Source organism: Trichomycterus rosablanca, chromosome 1 (assembly GCF_030014385.1).
Source record: "Trichomycterus rosablanca isolate fTriRos1 chromosome 1, fTriRos1.hap1, whole genome shotgun sequence".
In the NCBI taxonomy this organism is placed as follows: domain Eukaryota; kingdom Metazoa; phylum Chordata; class Actinopteri; order Siluriformes; family Trichomycteridae; genus Trichomycterus; species Trichomycterus rosablanca.
In genome coordinates this window covers 37,857,525-37,883,810 of record NC_085988.1, presented here as the reverse complement: position 1 = coordinate 37,883,810, position 26,286 = coordinate 37,857,525, and the positions used below count along the sequence as shown (strand labels likewise).

At 39.4% G+C, this 26,286-nt stretch overlaps 1 protein-coding gene and 1 long non-coding RNA gene across 2 annotated transcripts; one reads left to right on the top strand and one right to left on the bottom strand.

Annotated features, from left to right (window-relative positions):
- Positions 1–1,480: 1,480 nt before the first annotated feature.
- slc13a1 (solute carrier family 13 member 1) lies at positions 1,481–24,387 on the bottom strand. The gene is made up of 15 exons (XM_063002535.1): positions 24,286–24,387; positions 23,270–23,398; positions 21,166–21,302; positions 19,804–19,994; positions 19,116–19,167; positions 18,969–19,029; positions 14,785–14,945; positions 14,531–14,650; positions 10,416–10,514; positions 7,102–7,203; positions 6,744–6,838; positions 6,493–6,587; positions 2,752–2,913; positions 2,505–2,642; positions 1,481–1,983 (listed from the first exon to the last, which is right to left on the bottom strand). Exons 1-15 carry the CDS (start codon positions 24,385–24,387, stop codon positions 1,840–1,842), a joined length of 1,788 nt encoding a protein of 595 aa, XP_062858605.1. The 3' UTR covers positions 1,481–1,839.
- Positions 2,759–10,707, top strand: LOC134320902 (uncharacterized). The gene is made up of 3 exons (XR_010013749.1): positions 2,759–2,936; positions 7,093–7,225; positions 10,480–10,707. It is a non-coding gene; the product is annotated as an uncharacterized LOC134320902 (long non-coding RNA).
- Positions 24,388–26,286: the final 1,899 nt, after the last annotated feature.

Below are 26,286 nucleotides of genomic sequence, written 5' to 3'. Positions count from 1 at the left end.
CTGCTTGTCATTTTCCCTCCAAAATGTCATGTGACTCGTTAGTGTTACTAGGTCTCAGGTGTGCATAGGGAGCAGGTGTGTTCAATTTAGTAGTACAGCTCTCACACTCTCTCATACTGGTCACTGAAAGTTCCAACATGGCACCTCATGGCAAAGAACTCTCTGAGGATCTTAAAAGACGAATTGTTGCGCTACATGAAGATGGCCAAGGCTACAAGAAGATTGCCAACACCCTGAAACTGAGCTGCAGCACAGTGGCCAAGATCATCCAGCGTTTTAAAAGAGCAGGGTCCACTCAGAACAGACCTCGCGTTGGTAGTCCAAAGAAGCTGAGTGCACGTGCTCAGCGTCACATCCAACTGCTGTCTTTGAAAGATAGGTGCAGGAGTGCTGTCAGCATTGCTGCAGAGATTGAAAAGGTGGGGGGTCAGCCTGTCAGTGCTCAGACCATACGCCGCACACTACATCAAATTGGTCTGCATGGCTGTCACCCCAGAAGGAAGCCTCTTCTGAAGTCTCTACACAAGAAAGCCCGCAAACAGTTTGCTGAAGACATGTCAACAAAGGACATGGATTACTGGAACCATGTCCTATGGTCTGATGAGACCAAGATTAATTTGTTTGGTTCAGACGGTCTCAAGCATGTGTGGCGGCAATCAGGTGAGGAGTACAAAGATAAGTGTGTCATGCCTACAGTCAAGCATGGTGGTGGGAATGCCATGGTCTGGGGCTGCATGAGTGCAGCAGGTGTTGGGGAGTTACATTTCATTGAGGGACACATGAACTCCAATATGTACTGTGAAATACTGAAGCAGAGCATGATCCCCTCCCTCCAGAAACTGGGTCGCAGGGCAGTGTTCCAGCATGATAATGACCCCAAACACACCTCTAGGACGACCACTGCTTTATTTAAGAGGCTAAGGGTAAAGATGATGGACTGGCCAAGCATGTCTCCAGACCTAAACCCAATAGAACATCTTTGGGGCATCCTCAAGCGGAAGGTGGAGGAGCGCAAAGTCTCGAATATCCGCCAGCTCCGTGATGTCGTCATGGAGGAGTGGAAAAGCATTCCAGTGGCAACCTGTGAAGCTCTGGTAAACTCCATGCCCAGGAGAGTTAAGGCAGTTCTGGGAAATAATGGTGGCCACACAAAATATTGACACTTCAGGAACTTTCACTTAGGGGTGTACTCACTTTTGTTGCCGGTGGTTTAGACATTAATGGCTGTATATTTAGTTATTTTGAGGGAAGAATAAATTTACACTGTTATATAAGCTGCACACAGACTACTTTTCATTGTGTCAAAGTGTCATTTTGTCAGTGTTGTCCCATGAAAAGATATACTTAAATATCTGCAGAAATGTGAGGGGTGTACTCACTTTTGTGATACACTGTACATACACGCACACCTGGCAATTTTTAGTAGCTCCAGTTGACCTGACTACATATGGCAGGAAGACTGGGAGCAAATACAAGTAAATTACAAGTACAAGTACTTTTTTACTGCATTTTATAAACTGGCCCACCTTTTTTTGAAACGGGTTTGTCTATTTGTACATTAAATAACATATTGGACTACTAATGGAAAACTGTAACAAAATGTGAATTTGCTGACTGTGCAATAATGCTTATATCCATAATCCACTGTTAAAGTTACTACAAGTCCACATAATGCAAAGAAATGGAACATATGAGCTATAATACAAATATACTGTACACTTTCCATTTTCAGTTGTTACCTGATGAATTCCACCTGATGAGTTGCACCTTTCTACTAATTTATGGTTTGTTTTCTCAACCAGTCCTTGCTTATTAGACTAATCAGTACGCTGTAGCAGTTCACAGCCCGGTTGCATTAGTTAGGCCATGAGGGGGAGCCCATTCCGGATAAGTATCCAGCTCAAAGATTGGTACTCCCCAGGTACTGATAGCCAGCAGCACTGTTAAAACACCAATGACATTCAAGCCCAGCCCTGCTTTTACCTAGAGAGATAAAGCAAACATAGACCCTTTCATTATCATCTCATGTTCGTATGGAATTTCATACAGATAAAAACGTTAAATAATTAACTTAGAGTCAGATTTAGGATTATTAACTTGCTTGACTAATACAGGAAAAAGTTATAACAAAATGTTAGTGGCTAATTTACACACTGGCATTATTATCACACTGAAAATGTCATTGTTATCTAAATAAGTGCATTTATTGTAGGGAAATAAAAAATAACTATCAGCAAAATGCAAATGAAGCTGTGATCCTATTCTCAGAAACTTCTTACTGTACCCAGTAGAGTTTTTTTTTACAGTCACTAAGCAGTCATCCACAACCTCTTTCTTCTATAGTATAATGCACTGACAATAAGAATTAAGCTAACCATGCATTACAAAAAATTACACATTGAAAACTGTAGTGTGAGGTAATCACAAAAATCATAAATTAACTTCTTAATAAGCACAATTCACTTTTAGAACCCTTTTACCTTTGACTATTGAATGAAACTTACCATATCCATGATTTTAAGGTGCCCATATGCGAAGACGATGGCATTGGGAGGGTTGGAAACAGGAAGTAAAAAGGAAAATGACACGCTTAGAGTGGCTGGTATCAACATGTAGAGTGGGTTAATACTGATAGCTTCAGCCTGGCAAAGACATACACACAAAACAGTATTACACAGGACTGCCATGTTTATAACACAAATTATAAATATAATAATAACACTTTTTCTATTGTATTCTAAGCGAACTTACCAACGGAGCGAGTATGGGCAGAAAGATGGTGATGGTGGCTGGATTACTAGCGACTTCAGTGATGGATGTAACAATCAGACAGGCAATAGTGACAATGGCCAATACTGGGAGATTGCCCAGTGGACTCATTAATTCTGCAACCCAGGAGGATAAACCAGATACCTGTAGGTTGAATGGCAGAACAGGTAGAAGTGTTACATATATATTTATCTTAGATTGAAACAGTGTATTTAGAAAGTATTTAGACATCTTGACTTTTTGCACAGTTTACTATTGTGATTTTTAAGATATAATTGCCATTTTACTCATCACTCTACACGTAATCAACCAAAATGATGAAGTGAAACCAGTGAGTTTATTAAAAGTGAAAAGGAATCAAATTAAAGAATTAAAAAATAAAAAACTGGAATTTACAAAAGTATTTAGAACCTTTATATTTTGTAGAATCTATATAAGGTTTGCACATCTGGATTTGGACCAGTTTTCCTAGCAGATCTTTCCAATCTCTCTCAGATTAGATGGCAAGCATCTGTAAACTGCCATGTTCAGGTCTCTACACAGATGTTCAACAGGGTTTTAAGTCTGGAATTCTCTCAGGGATATTCAGAGACTTGCACTTTTACTCTAGTGTTGTTTTAACAGGAGAACTTCTGTCCCAATTTCATTTTGCATGCTTCCTGGAGTAGAGTTTTATCAACAATGTTCCTGTATTTGGCTGCATTCATCTGTCCCTCAATTGCTAAATCTGCAGTTTGTGCCTGTCAAAGCCACATGCAGTAATGACAGCATGACTTCCTTTAATTATTTAAAGATTGGACATGCCATGACATTTGGATTGCTGTATCAAAAGAGTGCAGAAGCATCAGTGCCCCCCTTCGGTTTCCTTGTTGTCCTGTGCACAAAGTGCATAAGCATATTAATATGCAAAAGCATTCATTTTCAGTCTGTAATGCTGGCAGACGAGCACATGCAGAAAGAGCTGTTTATGCTGTGATGGAAGGGGGTGGATGCTTTGAAGCACATTGACGCTGAATCACAGCCTTGTATTGCAATTATGAAGCACATTTTAATAATCAAAGCAAATATGTGAAAAGATTGACGCAATGATACTGCTGACTGCTTTTATGTAAATCTTAGTTAAATGTTTTTAATTTTAGGAAAGCTTACAACAGCAGCAAGTCTAGTCAAGACTAGTCTTGCAGATCAAACAAAATCCAGTATTTTATTCTCCTATACATTTATATTTTTGGCATTTAGCAGACACTTTTATCCAAAGCAACTTACAAATGTGACAGTATAAAATCTAAGCAATTGAGGGACAGTGGCAACCGGCAAGCTTTTGATTACTGGTCCAGTACCTTAACCGCTAGGCTACAGCTGCCCTACAGGATGCAGTTGTTGTTTTTTTGTGTTGACATTTACATTTTCGGCATTTAACAGTTGTACAAAGCAACTTACAGTATACAGTCTAAGCAATTGAGGGTTAAGGGCTTTGCTCAGGGACCCAACAGTGACAACCTGGCAGTGGTGGGGTTTAAACCAGCAACCTTCTACTTACTAGTCCAGTACCTTAACCGCTAGGCTACAATTGCCCTACTTACATTTAAGTGTTTTAAATAAAATTTGTTTGTAGACAGCCACATTTAAGTAATATGTTTGTCCCTAACTGATGGTTTTATGAGAGCAATGCTTTTTAATGAATTGTTTTGGGGGGGCAAGAAAATAAGTAATAGTAAATCATTTATTTTCAAAAGTTTTACTGTGCAATTAGATAGTTTGCATTTCTAGTACTCCGAGGCTTATGATATTTGGAAAAAATTGTCTTAATTTAATTGAGAATATATATCTTAGGGGTGTACACTGCATTACAGAGCCAACCCTATTAGAAAGAACAGGGTCTGTTTTTAATTTGTTTTTAAAACATTCCTAAAACAGTTTAAAAAGAAGTTCCTTTCCTGTAAACTGTTAACATTATTGAAGCTGGCAATAAATATGTGTTCAGAAGAAAAATGTGGTAGCTCTCAGCTCCGTAAACAAGACAAAATCAACACAGGGATGTCAGACAAGTCAAAATTAGAACAATACATGTTCTACTTGCCTGTCAATTATAATTGTGATGGAATGTCACTTATTAAAAGTAATATAATAGTAGAGGATGAATATGGTTTGTTGTTGATTTTTAAGTCTTGAGGAAAGGACCAATGAAAAAGATGGATTGACAACAGCACAGCATGTATTGCATTATCAGGGGCTAGTCTACAGATGACACAAGAAAGAGAGCATTGGAGAAAGCTGACCCATCTGTGCAGCCAACCATCACAAACATAACAGCATAGTGATGTGACATGTGAAAGCAGAAGGCTTGATTAAAACTAGGGATTTATGTACTCCACCTATGTGCTAAAAACTAAATAACACTTCTGTTCTGTCTATCAGCAGCACAAGGTTTGAGAGTTACAAACATTTTCACATAATTATATACTGTATGTATTCATACTCATATATTTAATTAGATTTATTATTTATTATATTATCTCTTCATCACAGCACCTGTTAGTGGGTGGGATATATTAGGCAGCAAGTGAACATTTTATCCTCAAAGTAAATGTGTTAGAAACAGGAAAAATGGGCAAGCGTAAGGAGTTTGACAAGGGCCAAATTGTGATGGCTAAACGACTGGGTCAGAGCATCTCCAACACTGCAGCTCTTGTGGGGTGTTCACGGTCTGCAGTGGTCAGTATCTATCAAAAGTGGTCCAAGGAAGGAACAGTGGTAAACCGGTGACAGGGTCATGGGCGGCCAAGGCTCATTGATGCACGTTGGGAGCGAAGGCTGGCCCGTGTGGTCCGATCCAACAGACAAGCTACTGTAGCTCAAATTGCTGAAGAAGTTAATGCTGGTTCTGATAGAAAGGTGTTAGATTACACAGTGCATCACAGTTTGTTATGTATGGGGCTGCATAGCTGCAGACCAGTCAGGGCGCCCATGCTGATCCCTGTCCACCGCCAAAAGCGCCAACAATGGGCACGTGAGCATCAGAACTGGACCACGGAGCAATGGAAGAAGGTGGCCTGGGGAACACATGGCACTTACCTAGGGAACACATGGCACCAGGATGCATTATGGATAGAAGGCAAGCCGGCAGAGGCTGTGTGATGCTTTGGGCAATGTTCTGCTGGGAAACTTTGGGTCCTGCCATCCATGTGGATGTTACTTTGACACGTACCACCTACATGTCTGTACACCCTTTCATGGAAACAATATTCCAGCTAAATGGGCACCAACACAATATTAGGAAGGTGGTCATAATGTTATGCTTAATCGGTGTAATAATAAACAGGTCAACCACAGCAGATCAGAAGAACAGGTAAATGGGAACAGGAACAAGGAACAAGGAATACAAGATAACTGCGTTGTAAAGCATGTAGTAAAGACACTGCTTAGCTGGAAACCAGTAAAAACATTACACGTCTCTTTGCCAAGGCAGCGAAGATTGGATGTAATTCAGAAATCACCAAATGAAAAACAAAACAGGTCTCCCCGAATTGTAACCTGCTTAACAAAAGTGCCACTGCCTACAGTCAAGTGAGCTTTACATCACCATGACCCCTACTCCACAAATATTCTCCACTAGTTCCACTCCTTCATATTATTAATATAATTTTATGTATATTTTGACCCAGTCAATTGTTTCTAAACTTTTAACAATAACTATACATTATTTAATGAAGATGTTGTTACCTTAGTCCCCTCTGCTAAAGCAAAACCTCCTCCCACAAGCAAACAGATTTCCCATGGCATACAGGCTTGGAATTCCTTCCATGTTATGAAAGTCTCTGTTAGAACAACATGAAAAACAGTTAGATAGTGCTGGCTGTAGCACTTATAATGACCAATAATCACTATCATTAATATCTCATTAATTAGACATTTAAAGCTCATTGTGTAATTCTCATGTGCATTTTATTGTGTTGTGTTTGAGAAATATATACCATAGTTATCTAACGTTGGTTTGGAAGCAGGGATGATGAAAAACAACATGCCCAGAAAAAGAGCCACAGTGGCATCAGTAGCATATCCTGGGTAGCTATAGACAGAAATTATTAGTTAAGATTATTTTATGATATCAGGCACAGTCAAATACATTCGTTTAGCAGTTAATGTCTGTATAATAATTGGATACTTAAATATCAGTCAGATAATCTTGTATCGTTAAGTGTAAGGATCTTTGAGCTCACACTATGCTGTATTTATATCATACCAATTTACATAATTTTTTTTATGTTAGGTTACTGTTAAGGTTAATAAATAAATGGTACTGAAACTCTAGTATGATTCCAGCACACTTACTCAGGAAACAGAGATGCCCAGCCTGGCATGAAGCCAGGATCTCGCATGAACCACAGCACTGCCATCAGCACAAAAATAACAAGGGTGATCATCTCCTGTCGGCTGGTGGGAGAAAATAAATGAGGTAACGTTAAAAATTCATTCATTCTCTGTCTATCCTGGATATTCTCTATTCTCAGGTTCATGCACACAGTTTAAGGCGTAGTAATAAAAAAATGCATGAATTATTCATTTAAGGCAAGATAATACAAATGAAAAGAGTTTAGTATGCTAATAGAGTGGGTGCTACATAGCAACATGAGCCTTGGAGACCTGGGTTCGATTCTTACCTCTGGTTACTGTCTGTAAGAAGTTTCACATGTTCTCTTAGTATCAGTATGGGCTACCCTTAGGTTACTAATGTTCTCCACTCCAAAAACAGGCTAAAGGTGAAGTGGCTGCTATATATACAGTGTATCACAAAAGTGAGTACACCCCTCACATTTCTGCAGATATTTAAGTATATCTTTTCATGGGACAACACTGACAAAATGACACTTTGACACAATGAAAAGTAGTCTGTGTGCAGCTTATATAACAGTATAAATTTATTCTTCCCTCAGAATAACTCAATATACAGCCATTAATGTCTAAACCACCGGCAACAAAAGTGAGTACACCCCTAAGAGACTACACCCCTAAATGTCCAAATTGAGCACTGCTTGTCATTTTCCCTCCAAAATGTCATGTGACTCGTTAGTGTTACTAGGTCTCAGGTGTGCATAGGGAGCAGGTGTGTTCAATGTAGTAGTACAGCTCTCACACTCTCTCATACTGGTCACTGAAAGTTCCAACATGGCACCTCATGGCAAAGAACTCTCTGAGGATCTTAAAAGATGAATTGTTGCGCTACATGAAGATGGCCAAGGCTACAAGAAGATTGCCAACACCCTGAAACTGAGCTGCAGCACAGTGGCCAAGATCATCCAGCATTTTAAAAGAGCAGGGTCCACTCAGAACAGACCTCGCGTTGGTCGTCCAAAGAAGCTGAGTGCACGTGCTCAGCGTCACATCCAACTGCTGTCTTTGAAAGATAGGCGCAGGAGTGCTGTCAGCATTGCTGCAGAGATTGAAAAGGTGGAGGGTCAGCCTGTCAGTGCTCAGACCATACGCCGCACACTACATCAAATTGGTCTGCATGGCTGTCACCCCAGAAGGAAGCCTCTTCTGAAGTCTCTACACAAGAAAGCCTGCAAACAGTTTGCTGAAGACATGTCAACAAAGGACATGGATTACTGGAACCATGTCCTATGGTCTGATGAGACCAAGATTAATTTGTTTGGTTCAGATGGTCTCAAGCATGTGTGGCGGCAATCAGGTGAGGAGTACAAAGATAAGTGTGTCATGCCTACAGTCAAGCATGGTGGTGGGAATGCCATGGTCTGGGGCTGCATGAGTGCAGCAGGTGTTGGGGAGTTACATTTCATTGAGGGACACATGAACTCCAATATGTACTGTGAAATACTGAAGCAGAGCATGATCCCCTCCCTCCGGAAACTGGGTCGCAGGGCAGTATTCCAGCATGATAATGACCCCAAACACACCTCTAAGACGACCACTGCTTTATTGAAGAGGCTGAGGGTAAAGGTGATGGACTGGCCAAGCATGTCTCCAGACCTAAACCCAATAGAACATCTTTGGGGCATCCTCAAGCGGAAGGTGGAGGAGCGCAAAGTCTCGAATATCCGCCAGCTCCGTGATGTCGTCATGGAGGAGTGGAAAAGCATTCCAGTGGCAACCTGTGAAGCTCTGGTAAACTCCATGCCCAGGAGAGTTAAGGCAGTTCTGGGAAATAATGGTGGCCACACAAAATATTGACACTTCAGGAACTTTCACCAAGGGGTGTACTCACTTTTGTTGCCGGTGGTTTAGACATTAATGGCTGTATATTGAGTTATTTTGAGGGAAGAATAAATTTACACTGTTATATAAGCTGCACACAGACTACTTTTCATTGTGTCAAAGTGTCATTTTGTTAGTGTTGTCAAATGAAAAGATATACTTAAATATCTGCAGAAATGTGAGGGGTGTACTCACTTTTGTGATACACTGTATATATATATATATATATGTAGCTATACATTATTTAAGAGTATATTCTTATACAGTGGTACCATGTAGCTCAACGTCCCCTAAACTCAAAATCTTTGAAACTCGACGCCCTTCGTTGAGAAATTGGTACCCTTAAACTCAACGTTTCCCTTAAACTCAACGTGTTCAGTTTGTTTTTTTAAAATGTATTTATTTTACCCCCCCCCCCCTTTTCTCCCACTTTAGTGCATCAAATCATCCTCTCAATCATCCTCTCACTAATGCTGGTCCCTGCTCCTGGTTGGGGAGGACAAGGCTGCCCCACGCCCCATCCTACATGTGCACAGCAATCGAACATCTTATCACCTACACTTGACGAGTGCAGTGCAGTACAGCTCTGTGTACGGAGAGCCACACCCTCTACTGCACTCCTTTCCCATCTCTGTGCAGGCGCCACCAACCAGCCAGCAGAGGTCGTAATCGCACTAGTAATCCGGCTTAATCCCGCCCCTATCTAAACAGGCGAGATCTCAGCTCTGGTGAACAACGTGTGTTTTTACCGCTGTGCCACCTGAGCGATTTATTTAATTTTAAATTTACAATGAACAGTCCCTTTGTTCAGCGCTCAGCTTGAGCGGTGCAGTAAGACGCCATCAAAGTGTGCATATGAGACAAATCTGCATTTGTGTGGAGTAACCATCAGAGCCACTCTGAAAGCTCCACATGTATCTGTATTCAGCTTGATTTTCCTCTCTGTTTCACTTTTAAACTAAAAGTCCACAGAACCATGGAACACATAAACAGGTTTCCCATACATCCTTATGGGAAAAAATACCTTGAAACTCAACGTCTTTCAAACTCAATGCCAGTCCCAGAACCAATTGACGTTAAGTTTCAAGGTACCGCTGTATAAGGATTTACAATAAGATTTATTCAAAGTTGATAACATATAGCTAATGCAATTAGAAAGAGAAAGATCACCACTGTACTAAAACAGTAAGGTTTGATGGTACAGTTATTGTAATATGGTAAAAGTAGACATGTTATGGATGTAAAATCTAAAAAAAAATCTAAAAAAAAAAAGACCAATTAAATAATTATAAATTTAAATCTGTAAAATTTTACTTTAAAGTGTTTAGGGATTGAAACACATTTTAGACATGAAATCTAGTGCCACATATTTAACATCAAACACTTAAAAGCACATTACACATTAAATGTAAGATTATTTAAAACTGCCTAACCTTATACGTCCCAGTGCATTATACTGATCTCGGATATGCTTGGCTGCTGCCTTTTCTCTCTCAGAATCGCCTCCTCTGGAACGCCGCATACAATTGAAACTGGAAAAACAGCAAGGAATACTCAGTTAGGCAGGATATAAAATTTGCTAGTAATGTCTAGGGTCACTTATTGCAGATATTTAGTTTGCCAGCTATATGTATAATTAAAGAGAATCTTACTGGAATCTTAAAGGAATTGTGTTGCATTGGAGGAGATAAAACGTAGAAAAATAGTGTAAAAGAATGAGAACTATGTCAGGCTGTGAATATTAAAAATGTAAATGTGGACTGTTTTCTTAAGCACATTTCTTTATCATATTAAAGTGATGTTGTAACTGTTTTATAAGCTATATTGAACATAGAGGAGCATGTAATACATACAGTGTATCACAAAAGTGAGTACACCCCTCACATTTCTGCAGATATTTAAGTATATCTTTTCATGGGACAACACTGACAAAATGACACTTTGACACAATGAAAAGTAGTCTGTGTGCAGCTTATATAACAGTGTAAATTTATTCTTCCCTCAAAATAACTCAATATACAGCCATTAATGTCTAAACCACCGGCAACAAAAGTGAGTACACCCCTAAGAGACTACACCCCTAAATGTCCAAATTGAGCACTGTTTGTCATTTTCCCTCCAAAATGTCATGTGACTCGTAAGTGTTACTAGGTCTCAGGTGTGCATAGGGAGCAGGTGTGTTCAATTTAGTAGTACAGCTCTCACACTCTCTCATACTGGTCACTGAAAGTTCCAACATGGCACCTCATGGCAAAGAACTCTCTGAGGATCTTAAAAGACGAATTGTTGCGCTACATGAAGATGGCCAAGGCTACAAGAAGATTGCCAACACCCTGAAACTGAGCTGCAGCACAGTGGCCAAGATCATCCAGCGTTTTAAAAGAGCAGGGTCCACTCAGAACAGACCTCGCGTTGGTCGTCCAAAGAAGCTGAGTGCACGTGCTCAGTGTCACATCCAACTGCTGTCTTTGAAAGATAGGCGCAGGAGTGCTGTCAGCATTGCTGCAGAGATTGAAAAGGTGGGGGGTCAGCCTGGCAGTGCTCAGACCATACGCCGCACACTACATCAAATTGGTCTGCATGGCTGTCACCCCAGAAGGAAGCCTCTTCTGAAGTCTCTACACAAGAAAGCCCGCAAACAGTTTGCTGAAGACATGTCAACAAAGGACATGGAATACTGGAACCATGTCCTATGGTCTGATGAGACCAAGATTAATTTGTTTGGTTCAGATGGTCTCAAGCATGTGTGGCGGCAATCAGGTGAGGAGTACAAAAATAAGTGTGTCATGCCTACAGTCAAGCATAGTGGTGGGAATGCCATGGTCTGGGGCTGCATGAGTGCAGCAGGTGTTGGGGAGTTACATTTCATTGAGGGACACATGAACTCCAATATGTACTGTGAAATACTGAAGCAGAGCATGATCCCCTCCCTCCGGAAACTGGGTTGCAGGGCAGTGTTCCAGCATGATAATGACCCCAAACACACCTCTAAGACGACCACTGCTTTATTGAAGAGGCTGAGGGTAAAGGTGATGGACTGGCCAAGCATGTCTCCAGACCTAAACCCAATAGAACATATTTGGGGCATCCTCAAGCGGAAGGTGGAGGAGCGCAAAGTCTCGAATATCCGCCAGCTCCGTGATGTCGTCATAAAGGAGTAAAAAAGCATTCCAGTGAAGCTCTGGTAAACTCCATGCCCAGGAGAGTTAAGGCAGTTCTGGGAAATAATGGTGGCCACACAAAATATTGACACTTCAGGAACTTTCACTAAGGGGTGTACTCACTTTTGTTGCCGGTGGTTTAGACATTAATGGCTGTATATTGAGTTATTTTGAGGGAAGAATAAATTTACACTGTTATATAAGCTGCACACAGACTACTTTTCATTGTGTCAAAGTGTCATTTTGTCAGTGTTGTCCCATGAAAAGATATACTTAAATATCTGCAGAAATGTGAGGGGTGTACTCACTTTTGTGATACACTGTATATGGTCTTGCAGTACACATTTTTGCCATCCATCAGGGACAAGTGTGCACTACAGGACCATCACTAACCACATAGTACTCAGGTGGTGGAGAGTTCCCAGAACAGCACTAAGACTGACATAATAATGACTTGATAATGCACTTAGGTAGTATGATTATATCATATGCAGAAGCATTGCTGAAGTTTTTATGCACTTTAGTGTTACTGCTGGCTTAAAGATAGTCCCCAACCCAAAATATAAAAGATAAGAAGTGTATTAACAGATGCTCGGGTGGCACAGAGGTCTAATATGCTAGCTTAACACTGGCTGGTGTAAAAAAAAAGTGGAAGATGGCTGCACATGTGTTGGAAGGGGATAAGTGCTAGTGTGCAGCGCTCTTGACCCAGCACAGGGGTGGTACCAACACCGGGTTAATTGCACTTGGGAATTGAAAACTACTAGTCTGGGGAAAAAAGGGAAAATGGCAAAAAAGAAGTGTAATTAAGCAAATTACTAAAGAAGAAAATATCTATGTGTTGCTATGGTGGGCCCTTTCGTTTATATTATGTATTTATATTAAGTGGGCGCTGATAAATTATGCATAGCAAAAAATTCAGTAATTGTACACAGTTAGGAAGATGGATACATATGCGATTAGATTAGGATAGTGACTGATGTTTATCTGTGTACGCCACAAAGAGACTTTTAGATGTCAGAGTGGTTCTGAAGAGTTTTCTCCTGCTCGGCACCTGGACTTACTGACACCTTGTGTCATTTGCCATTTAAATTCAAGTAAAGGCATGAATAATAGTTGTACTGTTGCTCTTCACCAAAAACCTCACAAAGGTCTGGGTAGAGCATAGCTCCATACATTTGTATCTTATTACTGACTTGCACATTAGAAGTGCACTGGGGAGTAATAGGTGTAGCAGGCCAGGTAGCTCAATTCTAAATCTTGAGATCAATGCATTTTTATCCCTAGATAACGAACTATGCAATCTCCAGTTTATTATATGCTGAACTTTATAGCAATATTTACATTGCCTATAGAAAAGCATTATACCATAACGAAATCCCAGTCCCTACCCTATCAAGTATGGCACCACCAACACCTTGCCAAGATTGGGCAGTTTCTCCAACTAAAACATATTGATCAGAGAAGCTATAAGGAAACCAATGGCAACAAGTCTGCATGGCCGATACTGTTTAGTCTGTGAATATGACAACAATCTCACAAGCTTTACACAAAGCCAGCCTGTATGGCAAGGTGGCAAGAAAGAAGCTGATGAGCAAAAGGTTCACCCTCCAGCACAACAATGACCCTAAGGTCACAACAAAAAAAACACAGCAGTGACTGAAGGAAAGTAAATATTATTTAGTGGCCAAGTCAGAACCCTGAACTAAAACATCAAGTCTGTGGATGGACTTGAAAAGGGCAGTGCATTGCTGGTCACCATGACATTTGACTGAAAACAAACAATTCTGCAAAGAAGAACTGGCAAATATTCCATGATCTAGGTGCAAAGTAACATTTCCAAACAAACCGATGGCTGTAATAATAGCAAAATGTGCTCTACAAAATCATTGAACTGATCACTTTACCTACTCTCTTATTGTAGTTTTAAAATTTTTTATATTAATTGTCAGACCAGTGTCCTTTTTTCTCATTACTTAAATGTTGTAAGGCTAAATAAATAATTAAATAAATCAATAAATAAAGCTAAAGAAAGATATTTTGTGGCCTTAAATTTCGGGTTGTAAGATGAAAAAAAAAAAGACATAGAAAAAGAGCAAGAACAAAAAAGAGCACTGTATATAGTGCTCCTGTTGGGTTGGTGCACCTGATCAACTTTTAAGAGAGTGTATATGCAAGGTAGGTGTTCCTAGTCAAAATAAGTGTATTTTAATTAATGACATAAAGTCACTGGTCATGGATTACCTCTGCCGTTCTCACTACTCGCTTAATTATATTTAACATAATAATTTATGTAAAATAAATGGGTAACCAAGAAAAAATAAACTAGGAGATCTACAAACAACTGCTATGAATAGATTATAAATATGGAAAATCAGCACACTTACTTGGAGCCCAGAAACAGCCAGTGTAACCATATCCAAGCCAGAAAAAGGACAATGATACAGACAGGCAGGGAGAAAATAAACCAGTTTCCAAAATTGATGGACTTGCAATCGGGGTAGAATCTGTAAAGTTAAACATTAATATTTACTTTCCTGCAGGGCAAAGAAATCCCCAAATGAAAATCCATAAATGGCCAAATGCAAACACAAAATTCAGTGTCACACACAGGTATGACCTGCAGTCTGAGAAAACTTACTGATGAATATATTCAGCAAAGATAAGATTTGAGGATGTTCCTGGCAGAGTAGTCAGTCCCCCTATGTTTGCAGAGTAGGCAATAGCCAGAGACAAACTTTTACACATCATTTGGTCTCGATGAGTTCTGTCTTCTGGGTGTGATGGAGAACTTGGTGGAGTCTGATGGATAAACAGAGGGAAAGAACATCTAGAGAATTGTCTAACATCAACAAATATATTCAATAAAGATGCATGGGATAAAAGGATAACAAGAACCCATAATAATATATTAATACCAAGGATGTTGGGCCACCCTTTTCTCCAGAGCAGCTTTATTTTTTTCTTGAAATGCTTACATGGAGGTCTTGAATGATTAGTGGTCAGATAAGCATTTATCCAAAATACTAAGTTCTAGTTCTTTGAGAAATGAAGTCTCCACTTTATTTATTTATTTATTTTTAATTATAAAAGTTTAATAATTGGGTAGGTGATTGGGAAGGCCAGGGCGGCTCTTGACATCATCCAGATGTTCATCAAATCTCTTTTGAACAATTTTAGCAGAATGTAGGTGTCACACTTGAACCCTCTGTGTACCACGCCCCCCTCTCCGTGAGCACACTCTGTCTCCTGCCACACCCCCTCTCTCACTATTAGTTCACCGGAACTAATTAGCTCCAGCTGCTCCTTATTTAAGACAGGAGCTTTTGAGCAGTCGGCGGGAACTATTTTGGCTTTGTTTGGCTTTTGTTAAGTCATGTTAAGTCATGTTTCTAGCTCTTGTGACGCCATGTTTCTAGCTCTTACTACTAAGTCATGTTCCTAGCTCTAGTTATTAGCCATGTTCCTAGCTCTTGTTACTAGCCATGTTCCTAGCTCTTGTTACTAGCCATGTTCCTAGCTCCATGTTACTAGCCATGTTCCTTGCTCCATGCTCCTTGGTATGTTTTGTTTCAGTTTGCCATTTTTGTTTGCCATGTTTTCGTAGTTTTGCCTATTTAGCCTAATTTTGCAATATTAGCCTTGTTTAGCTGTGTTTAGTTTTGTTTCTCCTTGTTTGTCCTTTGGTGTAAATAAATATTAGTTTTTGTTTTGCATCTCTGCGTGTGTGTCCGCCCCTTTGTCTCAGCCTTAGCCACGTGTGACATAATAGTTCCCCTGTTAGGACACAGCGAGATGCCTTTTGTTCAGGTATTCCCGGATTTTGGCTCTATGAGGTTTCCTCAGGTCTTCCCGCTTAGTAGGCCGGCTCCTTATGATGGAAGCAACAACAGTGTTGAAGGCTTCCTTCTCCAGAGCCAGCTCTACCTGCAGAACCTTCTGGACCCCCAGCCAGCTGAAACAGACAAGGTCTGTTTATGATGTCTTGGCTGAGGGGTGCTGCTCGTGAATGGGCTAGGCAGCTTTGGTCTGACGGGAGTTGGGCTGAACTCGGTTAAGGATTTTGAGGGCCTCATGAGAGCCAAATTTCCAGGTAGAAACCCTTATGGGTTTGGTATAGAGAAGTTCACTCAACCTCCCATACCCATTGGAGACGCTACACGCAGCAAAGCACCCACTGCAGCTTATACCCGGCATCCAGTGCCCACTGGGGAGGTTGAATTTCCCCCGGTGCCCACTGCTGATGTGGTCCGGGTGCCAGTGCCCGCTATTAATGCTCGTGACCGTCCCACATCCATGTTAGGAGCCACTCAGGATCGTTTGTTTAGTAATGCTCCTTGTAGTGACCCCAAAGGCTTTAGGGGTCCTTCTGTTTGTTCGCCGGCTCCAGTTCCAGGTACTCAGGTTCGGGTCAGTCCTCTGACGGTTTCGTTTGTTTCATTGTCTCCTAGTCAGTCTGAGTGTTTATCTGCTCAGGTATACGTCCGTCCTCTGCCAGTTCGGTTAGGTTCATGTTCGCCAGTTCAAGTTTGTCCAGCAACTGTGTCGAGTTCAGCTGATTCAAGAAACCTCACCAGGTTCCAAGCAGCTGATTCAAGAAGCCTTACCAGGTTCCAAGAAGCTGATTCAAGAAGCCTCACCAGGTTCCAAGAAGCTGATTCAAGAAGCCTCACCAGGTTCCAAGCAGCTGATTCAAGAAGCCTCACCAGGTTCCAAGCAGCTGATTCAAGAAGCCTCTTCAGGTTCCAAGCAGCTGATTCAAGAAGCCTCACCAGGTTCCATGCAGCTGATTCAAGAAACCTCACCAGGTTCCAAGCAGCTGATTCAAGAAGCCTCTTCAGGTTCCAAGCAGCTGATTCAAGAAGCCTCACCAGGTTCCATGCAGCTGATTCAAGAAACCTCACCAGGTTCCAAGCAGCTGATTCAAGAAGCCTCACCAGGTTCCAAGCAGCTGATTCAAGAAGCCTCACCAGGTTCCAAGCAGCTGATTCAAGAAGCCTCACCAGGTTCTAAGCAGCTGATTCATGAAGGTTCTCCAGTGTTCTCGCAGCTGATTCCAGACACCTCTCCAGGGTCCAAGCAGCTGATTCAAGAAGTTTCTCAAGGGTTTTCACAGCTGATTCCGGACACCTCTGCAGGGTCCTTGCAGCTGATTAATGACATTTCTCCAGTGTTTTCGCAGCTTATTCCGGACGCCTCTTCTCAAGGGTCCTCACAGCTGATTCAAGAAGTCTCTCCAGTGTCCTCGCGAAGCTGACTCCGGATGCCTCTTCTCAAGGGTCCACGCAGCTGACTCCCGAAGCCTCTTCGCCAGGCTCCACGCAGCTGACTCCTGATGCCTCTTCGCCATGCTTCACGCAGCTGGCTTTTGGTCTCAAGTCGGCGCCCTCCTCAATCAAGTCCAAAAACAGCAAGCTACTTCTGACCATTTTAAAACAGAGGAAGCCCAAGAAGAGCTACAGGTGAAAATAGGTGACCTATCAGAGCAGGAAGTCTGAATAGCCATGAAGATACAAAATGCCAAAAACAAGCCACTGCTCACTAATATCTGTGAGCAGAACAGGCAGGCTTTCACCAAGGATGATCATCCAGTTATCAAAAACATCACTGAACAGTGTGTTGAGTACAAAAAGTCCCTTTAAATTAATTCCATACACCATACGCATTTAACAGTGTCTATCCTCCATCTATCTAAACAAAACATCTTGGTTTTCTCATTACTCAACCACCACTTAAGTTGGGTCACACTGAGTTCTTTGCCATTGAAACCTGTCAAACAAGGCTGCATCTCATCACTCTTCCAGTACCTGATGGCACTTGATTTTGTGATGAGGAAAGCTCTGGCAAATCCAAATGCAGGCATATATTGGCATGGTCACCTTGCAGAGCTCGACTTAGCAGAGGACCACCTTCCTTAGCAGAGGATGAGCACCACATGCTAACATCACTGAGAGCTGGTTTACAAATTAGTCCAGACAGGTCCAAAGTAATGCATGATGGCAAACAAGCAATTGTCCCAAAGATCAATGTGGATAGGTAAGGCCATGAAGAAGCTATAAAGTTTCATTACGTAGAATGGTGCTGTTGGAAAGGAAAGGGATAAAGACACTAAAGGTGTTTAGTGCTTACTGCAAGGGCTCTTCTGTATTTCAGCAAATATGTAAATACGTCTGGTCATCAACATCTATATCGCTTAACATTTACATTTACATTTTCAGCATTTAGCAGACGCTTTTATCCAAAGCGACTTACACAATGAGCAACTGAGGGTTAAGGGCCTTGCTCAGGGACCCAACAGTGGCAACTTGGTGGTGGCGGGGCTTGAACCGGCAACCTTCTGTTTACTAGTCCAGTACCTTAACCACTGAGCTATCACTGCCCTTAACAACAAGCTTCACCTCTATGTATTGATTATCTTCCCAATGGCAACCTACACCTGTGAAACATGGGAGGTGTTGGCCAGTATCATGCACAGGGTGAACATCTTTCATCACCGTTGCCTCGAATGGACATTGCATGCCCGGTACTTTGACCATATCACAACCAACTGGATCATAGAAATGCTTGCTTAAGGCTATGGTTATTTTTTGTAGTTGTGCTTTTGGTGGGGTGACTATCCAATAAAGTGTCCATTCAAACATGTCAGTGAGCTTTCTTTTGAGACCTCTGTTCAATGCCAGATGTTGCTCTGATATTTCAAAGTGCTTATAATCAAAGCTCTTTTGATGTTGATATATGGTAATTGAAAATTAGTCCTATAGAAATGTATCAGTGCAGCATGTTTTGGTTTTCGGCTTGTGTATGTGTGTGTGTTTTGTTACTTACTTCTGTGGAATGAGCTTGATCAAAAACAGTAACAGTCACTTCCTTTATCTCTGGCTCTGGGCTACATGGAGGAATAGGCATCATAAACATTAGTCAATAACCTTTTTATATAACTACAATATGTTAAAAAAAAGAACCATTGGTCACCTCTTCACATCTGCTTTGACATCTGTGGCCTTTTCACACTCATCTGTAGCGTCTGTGAATTCAAACAATAGATTTACAGTAGCAATCAAAACCCTCTCACCTTATTCAAACCCTCACCATAAAACATATTGTTGATGTGTATAGAACTGAATGAAATAATACAATCATAAGTCATAAGAATTGCCTTTCTTAAACCAGAGAGATTGCTGATTTATATGACCAAACTGTTCCAATCATTACCCTTTTGGTGAAATGAAATAATTTCCCTTTTGTCACAGCTCCCTAGTTTTTACCATGGTTGCAGCACACCTAGAACAAATCTCTGGGTGGTGTTTATATAAAACATCACAGGAAATTAAGGATTGTTATTGATTCCCAATGGTTTCCCAATAGTTACTGTGTTGTAATTCAACTTTAGGTCATACAAACTAGCTGTAGGTTTTAAAATCAGCAGTATTATGTAGGGTTGAATAATTGTGACATGGCCGTATTAACAAAATATTCTGCTACTCTAAAAAAGTACATTATTAATTTTTATTAGCTGAAATTGAAGCGAAATCAAGCTCTGCAGAAAAGTTATAGATAATGTTTTCTTTGGGGGTTGAATATTTTATTTGCAGTTGCAATTGTACAAGTATATAATTGAAAAAGTATATTTCTAGTTTGTATTATGGTCTAAATAACTGACCTTCCTCCAGCTGAAGGGCAGTATTGCAGATGCCATTCAGTGCTTTTTCCTGCTTGCTGCAGACCTGGCTCTCTGCACTCATGACCTGCTGCATAACTGCCTCTGCTATTGGCATCACCATGGCCACTGTGGAGGTGTTGCTTAGCCACATAGATAGAAATGCGCAGCCTACCATAAAGCCCAGCATCAACCTGGAGTGAGACAAAATGCATGTATAAGATTTTAAACATATTAGCTTCGAATCAGGGCTATAAACTGTACTGCAAACCAAGGGTTTTTAATCTTTTTGCGGCCAATTACCCTGTTTTAAAATGCATTTTGCATAGTTAATACTGTAATGCTTCTGCTAAAAGCTTTTAAATATTTAAAAAATTTGATTTATCTCCCTAAAATACAGAGGGAAACTGCACTTAAGCTTATGACAGTTCTAATTTTATTTTGTCTACTCTTAATTTGACAATCAACAAAAACAAATCTAAGCAAATATATCCTTTATACCTGCCTATTCAGTTTGTGTTGGAATGTGAAGAGTTAGATTAAAGAAGCCGCTTTGTCCCCCTATCAAAACTGCGCCGCCTATGCTGTTGCTGGAAAGTAGGTTGGTGATTGGTGACAGGTATAAATTTAGGACCAAGTAGTAGTAATTCAGTGAGAGACCAATTTTAAATGACAGTAAAATTGGCCAATAATATCTTCTCTCTAAATGGGTTATTGCTAACTTCATGACATGTTCCACCCGCTGTGGAGACACAGGCGCAGTGTACTGCATACAGAGCTTGTGTCATGATAATATTATTTATAAAGAGGAGTTGCATTTAGCTTATGAAAAGAGCTGTTTTGTTTAGGTGATAACCCTCTCTGTGCTGTTTGCTTGTTGCATTACTAAGGCTGAACTATCATCCTAATGTTTGGTTTTTATTTTTTACAGTACTTTAGGAAAGAACACTGTAAACTATGCTCATGTTCTTATGTTCTCAGACAAGAGAAGGGAGAGAGTCAAAGGGTCAATGTTCAGGAGTTACAGTTCACTACTGCTAAAACGCCATATTAACAGATTGTAAAAATCTGCATCTCAGATTTTTTATGAGGGTGACACTAACCTGACCTTAAGGTTAAATATGCTGCTGTAAATACTTCAGATTAAGTCAACAACTGTCCAAAGATTAATTCTTTGAGAATATTCATGTACAGTTTTTTTCTCAGTATATTTCTCAGCAGTGCAGCTTGTATTAATCAGTCACTGAACATCAAAGTCCTGCATGGATGTTATGCAGTACAGTGTCTCATCAAAACACTTTTAATGTCATATTTGCCTGAGGAAAAATGGGAACAAGAACAGAAAATAAGAAAATAAAGACACACATGCCAGGGTTTACTCCAACCATTGTGACCAGTCTGAGGGCAATTCGACGGTGGAGAGCCCACTTCTCAATAGAGGTTGCCAGACAGATGACCCCAAGCAGAAGTAAGTGGAAGTCTTTGAAATACATTGTAGCAACCTGCATACAAAGATGTGTCTTTAAAGGTGCAGTAATAAATTCACGGCCACTAATAAATACAGTGTAACAATAATGATAAATATACATTAATATATTTCTAAATGCTTAATTACTAATTATTGCTCTATAAATATTTAATTGGTCTATTTTATGTGTGGATGGTTCTTTTGGCCTACAAAAAGTTGTTACTTGTCTGAATTAATAATCACTGATCAAACTTCTGTTTACAGGTAAACAAATAAGACTTGTTTAGCTGCCTAGTTAGCAACAAGCTACCTAACATTATAAATATACACCGATCAGCCATAACATTAAAACCACCTCCTTGTTTCTACACTCACAGTCCATTTTATTGGCTTCACTTACCATATAGAAGCACTTTGTAGTTCTACAATTACTGACTGTAGAACTGTTTCTCTGCATGCTTTGTTAGCCCCCTTTTATGCTGTTCTTCAATGATCAGGACTCTCACAGGACCACCACAGAGTAGGTATTATTTGGGTGGTGGATCCTTCTCAGCACTGCAGTGACACTGACATGGTGGTGGTGTGTTAGTGTGTGTTGTGCTGGTATGAGTGGATAAGACACAGCAATGCTGATGGAGTTTTTAAACACCTCACTGTCACTACTGGACTGAGAATAGTCCACCAACCAAAAAGATATCCAGCCAACAGCGGCCCGTAGGCAGCGTCCTGTGACCACTGATGAAGGTCTAGAAAATAACCAACTCAAACAGCAGCAATAGATGAGCGATCGTCTCTGACTTTACATCTACAAGGTGGACCAACTAGGTAGGAGTGTCTAATAGAGTGGACACAGTATTTAAAAACTCCAGCAGCGCTGCTGTGTCTGATCCACTCATACCAGCACAACACACACTAACACACCACCACCATGTCAGTGTCACTGCAGTGCTAAGAATGATCCACCACCTAAATAATACCTGCTCTGTGGTGGCCCTGTGGGGGTCCTGACCATTGAAGAACAGGGTGAAAGCAGGCTAAAAAAGTATGCAGAGAAATAGATGGACTACAGTCAGTAATTGCAGAACTACAAAGTGCTTCTATATGGTAAGTGGAGCTGATAAAATAAACAGTGAGTGTAGAAACAAGTAGGTGTTGTAGTGGCTAGCTAAAGTTTGATTACTGCAAGCTTAGGTCAAATACATTCATTTTTAATAAACATTGATTTAAGTATTCCAATTTTCACATAGTAAATTAAAAACCAAATCACCTTGTTATTTACTTTTTGTAAGTAGTAGAAGGTAAAGTCAAGCGTGTAGCTGTATCAATAAGACTATAATATGTAGCATGTGGTGCTAATTTTAGGTACCAAAATGATTAAGCTAAAATGACTCTAAACTGCTACTATATTTCTTAGACATTTTGGGTATACAGTAAATAAATGTAGTCATTCTTTTACAGGTTTAGTGTGCAAGTATCTGCACTAGTTTGTGTTAATGTTATATTATGGTTAATGTAATGTTATTATGGTTATGTATTTTCTGTTATTTATCTAGCTAGCTAGATCCAGGTCAGCACAGTTCCAAAATTGTGCAAATACTGAAGATTTTGGTAAAATAGCAGCCAAATCTGTAGCTTGTAACTATCACTATGCAACAGATGTGTTAAAGTTCTTGAATAATAATGAACAAACAACAACTGATTGGTTACTGTTTAGTCTTGTTTGGTCATTATTTGCTCACTGTTTAGTATTTATCCTTGTATGTTTTATTCAATACGTTTTATGTTTGGTTTTATAACAATGCTGTTAAAACTTTTCATAAGTTTGATGTGAAGAATCATTAACTTTCAACAGAGTTCCCTGTTGAACCAACCAGTAAAAATCCTTTTTTGGTTTTAACTAATACTTATATTTTTGAGAGTTCAGGATAATTGATTGACAGTCAAGTGCATACATTTTCTAAAAAAGGTGCATGTTATAAAGTTTAAGTGAGTAATGGTTACCACTGATGATTTCATTATGCCGAAGAAAGGAAAGAGCAATGCTGGAAGAAGTGCAGTTATAGAAAGAGGCAATGCTTCTGTCATCCAGTACACTGCCATCAGTAACATTGTAAACGCACATTGAGCCACCTAAAGGATGATACATGATCGTTTACAGTATAGCCACTGAAAATCTTACAGAATATAATTACAGCTTATAGAATTATAGCTTATTGTACATAGTGTAGTCTTGTTTTGGGACCAGCATATTCATTAAAATATGTAACCCAAATTCATTTAAAATACATAAAAGACAGGGAAAATGTCATGAGGAGTATTTTAAGCATGTCCAATTACATTCATACACATTCACTATTTTACTAATTTTAAACAGCAATACTATATGTAATAGCAAAAATACCCAATATGTTGAATTTTTACCTTGTATATTTCAATGTGTTTTTGCAGTAATAACTTACATTTAGTACAATACTCATGGTATGATGCACTGTATAGACAAAAGTCTTGGGACACATTTCTTAATAATTGAATTTAGGTGTTTTATTCAGTCCCATTGCCACAGGGGTATAAAATCAAGAACATATTCATGTCTGCCTTTGTAAACATTTGTGAATGGGTCATTCTATTGAGCTCATTGAGTGTGGTACTCAAAATGTATAAAGAAGTATTCAATAACATGTACAATTCACAAGTGTATTTTATAATATCCGGTAAATATTCAGCATGTACATTTTGTGTGATATCTTTTTAGAGCTTGTGTGGGTGAGCATGTACAGTTAAACTGCAATTCAGTCACAACGTTTTATATTCCATATAGCCATAATTACGATTGATGTGTTTAGTTTAATCTGAATTGTATTAAACTTCTATGTAAAGCATATAAATTCCTAATTGGAAAAAATATTACAAACTATTTAAGTACTTGGATGCCTTACATATAACTAAGAATTGACTTCACTTTAAATGACATGACTTTATCCTGGTTGAACTCCTCTATGCATCTCTTGTAGACTTACTTGTGTCTTGATGACCAGAGGCAGTGGTAGCAGTAACAGTGGTGTGAGAATAATAATGAGCAGATTCCGATAGCTCCAAACTTCTTCTATAAAGGCACCCATTATTAAGCGGGACAGTGTAAACTCTATGACTTTATCTTCTGAAGAGACTTAAATAGGCTGTCAGTGATTGATCTTTGCCCAAGTGCCACCTTTAACCTACATTCATACTCTCACTGGCATGCAAGTTAAGGATACCACCACAGGAATGACTTAAAAGATTATGCTTTAACATTCGTGGAATCCCACCCTTTTTCTTTGAGATGGCATAACCTCGGTGACACAGCAGAACTGAATAATTATGGTTGAAAAAGAGCTCAGTCAGTAATATGTAAAAGTGGGAAGATCAGAGTGAGTTGACAAATTGCAAAATGTTTGTTATTGCCTTCATGATGTATTTCACAATACTGTAGGTACAAAATGATATGATACAAATGATCAATCTAATAAACAAAAACATATTTAGCAAATCATTTTAATGTCCAACATGAATTGACCCAGTAGCATTTCTACAAGTTGTTAATAATTACAAATACCAGGATCTATAAATATTTACCAGTGTGCATTTTAAAACCTTTTGGGGCACGTGCTGCTCAGGGGTTAAATAATGGGACTACTGAATTTAGCACTGAAAGCTATCACTGTTGACCCTTACCACTTCTAATACTAATAGTAGATACTAAAGTATATGGTCTCAGTTTTTAAATACATTGTGCTAAATGTGCACATCTAATGTGGAAATGCTCCCATGTTGACTTGAAAACTCATAATAATGTACATTTGCATACAATTGAAAATAGCTTATATTCCATGTTATAAACGTCAACATGGTTGATCTGAAGTAAAAACTAATGTCATTTTAAAGTAAAATTACAATTGCTGACAGCAAAATTATAAATATATTATTATTATTATAATATATATTATTATATACAGTGGTACCTTGTAACTCAATGTCCCCTAAACTCAAAATCTTTGAAACTTAACACCTTTCGTCAAGAAATCTGTACCCTTAAACTCAACGTTTCCCTTAAACTCAATATGTGTGCGACTGCTGCTTTGTTCAGCGCTCGGCTTGAGCGGTGCGGTAAAACATCATCAAAGTGCGAATACAAGACGAATCTACATTTGTGTGGAATAACTGTCAAATCCTCTCTGAAAGCTTCACATGTATCTGTGTTCATATGGATTTTCCTCCTGTTTTACTTGTGTTATAGCTCAGGGTTCTGAGAAATTGTGAAAATCAGCTTTTCCAAGAGAGTCTAAAAAAAGCTTAATGTGACAATGTATTAAAAGAACAGCACAGGAACACTAAAACTCTCTTAATTATTACTGCTCATAAGTTCTCTCCACTAATTAAGACGTATAAGGAAACAATAAAGAAGTAAAGGTAAAGTGCAGGTTTATTGTATTTTAATATTTTTTATAACTGCTTTTAAATTGTATTTCAGTTTTTTATATTATATTTGTGTTATTTTTAGTGTATAAGTGTCAAAAACCACCCCATTATTTTACCTTAGCCTAAAATATATGCAGTTCCACAGGACCATGGAACGCATTAACAGGTTTTCCATACATCCTTATGGGGAAAAAATACCTTAAAACTCAACGCCTTTTAAACTCAACACCAGTCCCAGAACCAATTGACGTTGAGTTTCAAGGTACCGCTGTATATTATTATAATTGCTGATTGCTAAAAGCAACTATGTTGCTATGATGTTACACATCTGAACTGAGATTAAGAAGACCATTCTTAGTTTCCTGCTAGGATTTTCCTGACTTTTCATTGTCAGAATTAATGTTTCCTCATTTGCTTTATTAGAGTGTAATAAAACATCAGAACGTCAGCAATATCTTTATGTAATGATAGCACAAAGCTAATTTACTGGCAGGTGCATGACCTGCCAACTATGCTTTGTTAACTAGTTCATACGTTTAAGAAAGTCTTGTTATCCTCTAATA

What these genes read in the sequence shown, in the direction of transcription:
- slc13a1 (XM_063002535.1), bottom strand. Translation starts at nt 24,387, where the DNA reads ATGGGTGCCTTTATAGAAGAAGTTTGGAGCTATCGGAATCTGCTCATT. An exon ending in ATCAAGCTCATTCCACAGAA is followed by an intron (nt 14,946 to 18,968) that starts GTAAGTAACAAA and finishes TTTATCCATCAG; the next exon opens with ACTCCACCAAGTTCTCCATC. An exon ending in TGCCCATACTCGCTCCGTTG is followed by an intron (nt 2,643 to 2,751) that starts GTAAGTTCGCTT and finishes TGTCTTTGCCAG; the next exon opens with GCTGAAGCTATCAGTATTAA.